The sequence below is a fragment of the Carassius auratus genome, unplaced genomic scaffold (assembly GCF_003368295.1).
Source record: "Carassius auratus strain Wakin unplaced genomic scaffold, ASM336829v1 scaf_tig00009852, whole genome shotgun sequence".
NCBI classification, from domain to species: domain Eukaryota; kingdom Metazoa; phylum Chordata; class Actinopteri; order Cypriniformes; family Cyprinidae; genus Carassius; species Carassius auratus.
Genome location: NW_020524082.1, coordinates 42,074 through 50,773, shown reverse-complemented (window position 1 = coordinate 50,773; position 8,700 = coordinate 42,074). Strand labels below are relative to the sequence as shown.

General features: G+C 42.3%; 1 protein-coding gene across 1 annotated transcript in view; it reads right to left on the bottom strand.

Annotated features, from left to right (window-relative positions):
• Positions 1-1,069: 1,069 nt before the first annotated feature.
• The window catches only part of LOC113072679 (hydroperoxide isomerase ALOXE3), a gene marked incomplete at its 5' end in the record, with an annotated part of 35,511 nt that continues 27,880 nt past the window's right edge, over positions 1,070-8,700 (bottom strand). The window contains 2 exons of the mRNA XM_026245652.1: positions 1,070-1,333; positions 1,659-1,829. Coding sequence (XP_026101437.1) covers positions 1,154-1,333; positions 1,659-1,829 — 351 coding nt within the window. The remainder of the gene's footprint in view (positions 1,334-1,658; positions 1,830-8,700) is intronic.

The following is an 8,700-nucleotide window of genomic DNA, read 5'->3' as shown; positions in this document are numbered from 1 at the left end:
TTAATGCAGCGGTAGAGTTACACTCACAGGACACTTCACTTATTCGCAAAAGTTAATTATTTGCTCGTGCTTTAAAGCTTTGCCGGGTAAATATTTCATTGGCGTACTGTTCTGACATGATGTACAATTTCTGAGTGCGTGCACACTGTCAAACAGCGCCAAACTGAACTTTATATTTTGTGTCTGATTTGTGTTGGGTCAGACCATCTGCTAGCGATGGGGAGGTCAAGACTGGGAGAACTTACATGGAGCTACATGGAAAAATATGCACCAAACAAGCCACTTTGAAAGTTTGCTGTTATCATGCATACAAAAGTTAGGTGACCCTTCCCCGCTAGACTAAATTTTTTTGGATGACCCTCCCCTCAACAAAAAATAAAAGGCATGACCCTCCCCTATTTTCCTCCCGTGGTCCATTCCATAAATACCGGTCCCTTAGTTATTTTTCTTAATTTTTCTTAAACTTTAATAAAGTTACCGCATCTTATGCCGCGTTCCAGGCAACCTGTAACCCGTGTTTTTCCGACCTTATACCCGTGAAAGTGCACTGGAACGGCAGTCACCCGTGAACTCGTACAAGATCGATGTACTCCCAGTTACGAGCTCTGACGTCTGAGCCCGCGAAACCATACAAAACAACAAGTTTCTGCAGGCGGTACACGGTAGTTTGGCGTGACTGGCCTGGAAGGCTACAAAGTCGTGAGTCGTGAAGTGATTTACGTGCTCAAAAACCTGCCTGGAACGCAGCAATACTCCCTTGCCTTTCTCTCTACTTGCCCAAATATGGATAACAAACCTGTGCACCCCCATGTGCAGGGCTGATATTCCATGTGGCGTAAACGACTGTTAAGTGTCGTTCTGGGGTCTCTATTTTCCCTATTACCTGACGACCCTGCCACATATGCAATGTTTAATATAGCAGGAGTGTACTGACTAATGTTAGTAGATGGCACCACAGCTGTAAAAACATATATCAGAACCCACAAGTTAAAAAAATGCACCACACATTAAGCAGTGCATTTCACATTATCTTATTTCCCTGAAAAGCAACATCCATGACTCACTTTGATTTATTTTTGCTTTGGTCTTTATTTTTATTGACAAAGCTATTAATAGAAAGACAAATGTATTAAGAAGGACTACTGTATTCCTTTCAAATGGCTACACTGTTGTCCACATTTTTGGGGTTCAGATAGGTGTAGGGAAGCTCCAGCTTCTTGTTCCGCTTTTCGATGAGATCGGACAACTCCCTCAGATCCTTTTGAAAATCTTCAATGAGCTTGCAGGGGACCTCCTCATCATACAGATTTTCTGGGAAATGTCCCAGAGGGTACTACGGACAGGGTATCAAGATTGTAATCGTAAATAACATGTTGATAAGAAACATGTATATGACAATGTTTAACACACTTTGTATGACCGCACACTAATAATCTGTAATAGCCCACTGCAACACTATGCTTACAGTTTGCTAAATCTCCTTTGTAATGTAACACTCAAGTAATGCAAACTAGAGGAATGAAAGCAGTGTAAGTAAGCCATTGTCATCCAGAGTAAAATGATGGCATATGCAAGAACACCATTCAGATTTTTCACTTTTTCACAGGAAAATTTAATTGCAGTCTTTTAACATGTTCCCTGATGGTGTAAAAACTCACATGGTCTGCAGAGTCCTGGCTCAGCAGTGTCAGGACAGCCATCCCATTCACCGTCGTGCTCACATCAGGTAGGGTCTCCAGTATTGTGTCCTCAGTGGTCTGGCCTTTCTCCTTGGGAGGGGGCTTTCTGAGGGCAGTGGGGTAGTTAGGCATCCAGCCACCAAAGTCAAACTGGGGGGAAAGGATTGGTGGAAAATGTGGTATGTAAGCCAAATATTCATAAAGAATAACAAGAGCACATAATTAACATTACTTAGGCCATGGGAAGTGGATATGGACAGGGATTTTTTTTGTTGTCATGGGCTACTTGCTCTAGGGCAGTGGTTCTAAAACTTTTTTTAGTCATGCCCCCCTTAAACACTGAACAAATCTTGTGACAAGTCAACAGTCTTAAGAAAAACAATTGAGTGGAATTGGTGTTCGGTGCTGCTTTATCAATGCAGAGTGCCAACCACTATTCACTAATATTTCTATTTTTCTGCTGATCTCCTTCACCCACTCTGCAGTGTCCATGCACCCCACACTTTAGAGAACCACTGCCCTAGGGGGTTAAAGCTTCTTGAGGAAATGTTACTAACAGAAAACAGTTTAAAGCAGAGTCTCCAAATATGGGTTTGTGAAAGGTTGTTGACATTTGAGCTCAATAGCAAATCAAATGAAACATCCCCTTCAGGCTGCTTAAGCTTGATTGGCTGGGATTGTTTATGGCTCGGTCCAAACCACTATGTTTGTTTCCCGTTCACAGATCCAGGACAACAGAGGGTTTTTTGAGCTCTGAATGTCACTGTAAGTTGCAGTAGAGATTAAACAAGATCTAAGTGCAGCAGTCTTTCTTCACATAACAGAATGTCATGAACAGGAACAAGCTCAGGAGCAGAACAACCAACTAAATAAGACATTAGACCTGACAACTGGATAGGACAAAACATGGCTTAAGTACACCACAAACAGAGGAATTGATGAGACTAATTAACAAGACCCACCTGAACTAAGGACTAATCAAATTTATAACCAAGGAGACAAACAGGCAGGGAACGAGGAAGACTGAAGTAATTAAAGGCAGGTGCACACTGTGCGATTTATAATAGTCCTTTACGGTTGTTGCTTGTCAGGTGTTGTAAATGTCAATCATCAGGGCAATTCTAGTGTCTGGCCGGATGTGCGCTCGTTTATGCCCGCTGAGTTCATCCTTGAAACCAATCATCACTAGATGGGGAGTTTCCTTTGTCCGAGTGTCCACCTCGCATAAGCATCGTTCGTCAAAGGCGGAAGGGTATGAGCTGGTTAGTGACTGGGTAAGGATGGCGGGCTCGTGGTATGAGGATGAGGAAATGGATAGGGAGGAATTGGTGGCGGTAGGAGAAGAAAAAGGCACAATGAAGCGTATAGAAACAAAACTAACAAAGTTAGAAAAGGGGTGCACTGCAAGCATTGGGACAGTTTGCAGCCGAGTGTGAAGCGGCTGGGATGAGAATCAGCACCTCCAAGTCCGAGGCCATGGTTCTCAATCGGAAAAGGGTGGCTTGCCCGCTTCAGGTTGATGGAGAGTTCCTGCCTCAAGTGGAGAAGTATCTTGGGGTCTTGAGATTTCTTTCTTCTGCTGAACAGAAAGGAATATATTAGATGAATGTCAGTAACCAGACTGTTTTTGGTACCATTGACTTCCATAGTATATATATTTTTTCCTACTATGGTACCAAAAACAGTCTGGTTACTGACATTCATCTAAATATATTCCTTTCTGTTCAGCAGAAGAAAGAAATTCATACAGGTTTGAAACAACATGAGGGTGAGTAAATGATGACAGAATTTTCATTTTAGAGTGGAGTATCCCTTTAACTCACAATTAATCGCACATTTTTAATCGCACATAATAAAGTTGTTGTTGCTTGTCAGACTGTACCAACATGATCCTCGCTGTAAGCCATGTCACACTGTATGATCTCAGTTGTCATAAATATCAGACTGTACGACAATCAAGACGTGTTAAAAACGGATGAATGTAAGAAAACTCGTCAGGAGTTTTTCATCAATCAATGACACGTTCGGTGACAGTGAGCTGCGTTACACGGAGGATTGAACAACTACAAAGAAATCTTTAACGTTAATTTTGGTCATGACTTGTCTTGAAAAACAAAGACAATTTGACGGTCGTCGTTGGAGAAGTCACTGCAGGACTGAGAGGCAAATCTTCTGACACTGCCAGAATACCATCAGAGGTCAAATGTGATCGCAACAGTCATTAATGGAATAGTGCCAAAGATAGAGAATAGAGCAAGACCAGAAAAGCAGGACAACAGAAGAGCGAGAAAGATCCAACAACTGAGGAAGGAGATCAAAACCTTGAGGAAGCAATTCAAATAGGCAAGCACAGTGAAAAAGGAAGGAAAGAGCTGACAGCCAGCCTCCGCGAGTAGCTTATCAGAACAAGAAGAGCTGAAAGGGTCAAGCAGAGGCAGAAGAAGCAGGAAGGTGCAAGAGCCCAGTTTATAAAGGACCCCTACCACTTCACAAAATCACTTCTGGGGAGGCGAGGTCTGGGACTCTAACAAGTTCCAAAGAGGAGTCGGAGCAGTCAGTAGAGGAGGCATTTAGTGATCCTACAAGAGACAAAGCTCTTGGAGGAAATCATGGGCTTATTAACATCGACCCACCTACCACATCCCTCAGCACAGAGTGTCCATCATGGAGCGAGGTGCAAGAGATAGTCAAGCATGCAAGATCATCTTCTGCTCCAGGTCGCAGCGGTATACCGTACAAAGTATACAAAAAATGCCCTAAGCTCCTCCGAAGGCTATGGACGCTTATGCGGGTAATTTGGTTCAAGGGAACCATTCCAACAAGCTGGAGAAGGGTGGAAGGGTGCTTTGTCCCCAAAGAACAGGGATCCACACAGATCAGCCAGTTACGAACTATCTCCCTATTTAGTGTGGAGGGACAGATTTTCTTTGCTGTGCTTGCAAAGAGAATGAGCACTTACATGACCCAGAATGGATATATTAACACCTCTATCCAGAAGGGTGGTGTAGAAGGGTTCTCCGGGAGCTTGGAGCATAAAGGGGTCCTCAGCCAACTCATCCAAGAAGCAAAGGAGAAGAAAGGCAGCCTAACAGTAGTCTGGCTTGAGTTTACAAATGCATATGGGTCGATCCCCCATAGCTTGATCCAAGTTGCTTTGGACTACTACCCCATCCCATATAACATCCAGGGCATGAACACCAGTTACCTGAGAGACATCAAGCTACGATTGTATACAACAAAGTGGCAGCCAGTGGAGAAGGGGATAGTGACAGGATACACAATCTCTCCCATCTTGTTCATCATGGGAATGAACCTGATCATCTCTGCAGCGAGCACAAAGTCAAGAGGGCCAAAGACCGCAGCAGGATGTCAACAGCCAGCAATCAGGGCATTTATGGATGACCTTACAGTGATAACACCAACTCACGAGCAGGCAAGATGGGTCCTGGAAGAACTGGATCGTATGGCCACGTGGGCAAAAATGGTCTTCAAGCCCAAGAAATCAAGGAGACTGGTGATCCAAAAGGGCAAAACAACTGGAAGGTTCAAGCTACTTGTTCAAGGGGAAGTGATCCCGAACATCCAGGGGAACCCAATTAAAAGCCTTGGAAAGTGGTATGATGATTCCCTGTCAGATCGGAACAGCATCTCCAGCACCAGAAAACTTGATATCTAGCTTGGTAGAATATCAGATATCTTGCTTGATAGTGTCCTTGCAGATAGAAAGCTTGATATCTAATAGCACTAGTTAGAAGAAGCAATTTGAACTGCAGGAGAGATCGCCAGTCTGTGAGTGTTTTTGAATTTTCTGAGTAGATTTAACGTGTGTCTTTGTTGCTAAGAAACTTATTTTGATTACTGTGTTTGTACTCTGGTAAAAGTGCGAGATCACGTGACCCTTTGTTGTTTGTGTGTGTGTCGAGACTTGGGTTTCACGTGGCTAATTAGGGCATGGCCTGCTGTATTCAAGAAACGAGGCATTAGGCGTGTATAAATAGGTTAAGGCACCGCGGCAGCGGTCGTGGCAGCTGTAGTGTGAAGCCCTCATCGTGTGAAGCCTGAAGAGGGTAAAGACCAACGACTCTACCTGTGCGATTCCACCGAGCAAGGACACCTACAAGGCACTTGAGTATTCTTTTCTTGTTATTTGTTTTATCTCTGTTTCCTCTTTCACCATGTGTTTTATAATCCCTACTATTACTAACATGCGTAGATCTAACGTCACACATCGGAGACGGTACAATCCTTGCAACCTGCGTACCCTCCCGATGTCTTCTAGTGCTATTTTCTCTTTTCCTATTGGTCTCTGGAATTGCCAATCTGCGGTAAACAAAGCTGATTTCATCACATCTATTTCTAGTCATTCAGGTCTCAAACTTTTGACCCTCACTGAGACCTGGATCAGACCAGAAGACACTGCCACACCGGCTGCGCTCTCCACTAACTTCACTTTCTCACACACTCCTCGTCTGACTGGGAGGGGTGGAAGTACTGGTCTCATCATCTCAAATGACTGGAAATTTAATCACTTACCACCCATGTGTAACAATAGCTCATTTGAATCACATTCTATTTCCATCACTATTCCTATTAACCCCTTACTAGTAACCCCCCTTTTTTGGCATGGAGACCGAAATTACATACCCAAAATAAAAAGGTTTCTGCTCATGATTCTTTCTGACTAGATACATAATCAACCTTTGTTCACAAAGCTGACACTTTAAAGTTTACTGTTCAGGAATCAGAATCACTCAGACTGTTATGATAATAGAGATATATAAGCTCAAACATAAAAACAAAAATAAAAATATTAAAAACATATGTTTTAAATGTATTTTAAAAAATTTTGATGTAGGAAATGAGTTTGAAAACACAGTGTAGCTAAGGCCACAAGTCTTCCAAGACTTCATAAAAAATTTCATAATCGAATCTGTAAAACTGTGAATTTTATGAAATATTTTCTAAGGCCATGTCATGTGTGTTTTTAGAGAAGGCTAATCAGATTGATTTATGGCCCTTGTCATCTCTGTAAGATCTCACATGTAAACTCTCCTGTGCTCTTTGTGTATGTTTCACTGTTGAAAACTGCCCGAATCATGATTGTATCGTTCTCACCAAACGGTTCTTTCACACCTCCGCCAAGTATGACACATTATCCGCATTATTCTTTTATCATTATTCTTTTGTTTTTATTCCACCTTTATTAGCCTTGATTGTGGTTTTTCAGGCTTTACAAAGCAACAAAGCAGCGATCTCACTTCAGTCTCTCTTTGCATTTAGCCCTTATTTATCAAAAGTCTTACTATAAAAATACAACAAAACATTTTCTTACGACCTTACGTGAATTATTGAGACAAAAATGCATTATGAAGAAGAAAAGCACCTGCTATTAGTAGCATTGGTGCTAACGTTAGCATCAAGCTACATCTGACAATTTATGAAATTATTAGTACACTTTTACTCAAAACTCACTTTAAACCCCGATCGAGTGTTTATAATAACTTCCTTTAGCGATCAGGGGTGGAATTTGGTCGTTTACTGTTGTAAAAATATGTTATTTGTAGCCTTTTTCATCGCTGCACAAGTTAGCATTTCCGATGTACATTTTCGATTTTTTTTATAAAAACGCCCCAGATCTCAAGAAATTCTCATACCAAGCTTTACTATCGTAATCGCGGGTTTATTATTCGGATATTTTGTGTGTACAGAGGTGTTTCAGTGTTGTTTTGGCCAGATAACTACCAGGAAGTGTGCAGGAAGCATGTGACACGATGGGGCGGTGTCCAGATATGAAACTCTAAGATTGACGTTTGAAAGACCCAATCAGAGTCTGAGTCACACACCGCACGAGCTGTGACTACTGCATGCACACACAGATCGCTGGGAGAGGCTGTTTATCATCTGATCGCGTAAATCCGTGGAAAATGAATAGAAATGACGATTCTGTCTGAAGAAATATGAAGTAAACATCAGTAAATATATCCATATATCTCCGCAGATATGCATCTTTGGTCTATAAATCCTTATTGACGCTGTTCAGTGAGTCTATGTGAACACAAATAAACCGCTCTTGACGTGACTGAATATGAGTGAGTTGTGAATTTCTATTCAAAATGTGGCATAATACGGATTTATTATTTTGCACTCCTGACATAAATCACTAAATATCTGTCACTGCAACAATGTTTTATCAAAATATTGGTCAAATATCGAAGCTTGAGTCTTTAAACTTTCCATTGATGCACAGTTTGTCCAGATGAAGTAAGACAGTGATGTTTAATGTGCTGTGAAAGTGAAACAATAATAAACTGGGGCCGTCAGCGATGTTTGCACGCAAAGGGGTTAAAATCCATTGTGTAGTTATATATCGTCCCCCAGGTCAGCTTGGCAGTTTCTTAGAGGAGCTTGATGTGCTACTCTCATCCTTCCCCGAGGATGGTACTCCTCTCATAGTTCTTGAAGACTTCAACATCCACATTGAAAAACCTCAAGCTGCTGGCTTCCACACTCTGCTTGCTTCATTCGACCTCAAATGAGTATCCACTGCGGCTACTCACAAATCAGGTAACAAACTGGACCTAATCTACACAAGCTACTGCTCCTCTGACCATACTCTAGTCACTCCACTGCGCACCTCAGATCACTTCCTCCTCACTCTCGACCTCAACCTGCCTCAGAACACAACACATACCCCTCCACAGGTTTTCCTCTCTTCTTAATCCTCCTCCTCCCTCATCAACCCTAACAGCTGATGATTTTGCCACATTCTTCATAAATAAAACAACCACCATCAGCGGACAATTTACCACTCCACAAACTGACACACACACTTTACCAGAGAAGGAAGTCTCCAAACTCCTCCTTTCCAATCCCCCTACTACCTGTCCGCTTGATCCTATTCCCACTAACCTGCTTCAAGCTATTTCTCCCTCGGTTATACCAGCACTCACACACATCATAAACACCTCTCTTCACACTGGTACATTTCCCACCGTATTCAAGCAGGCTCGAGTAACTCCAC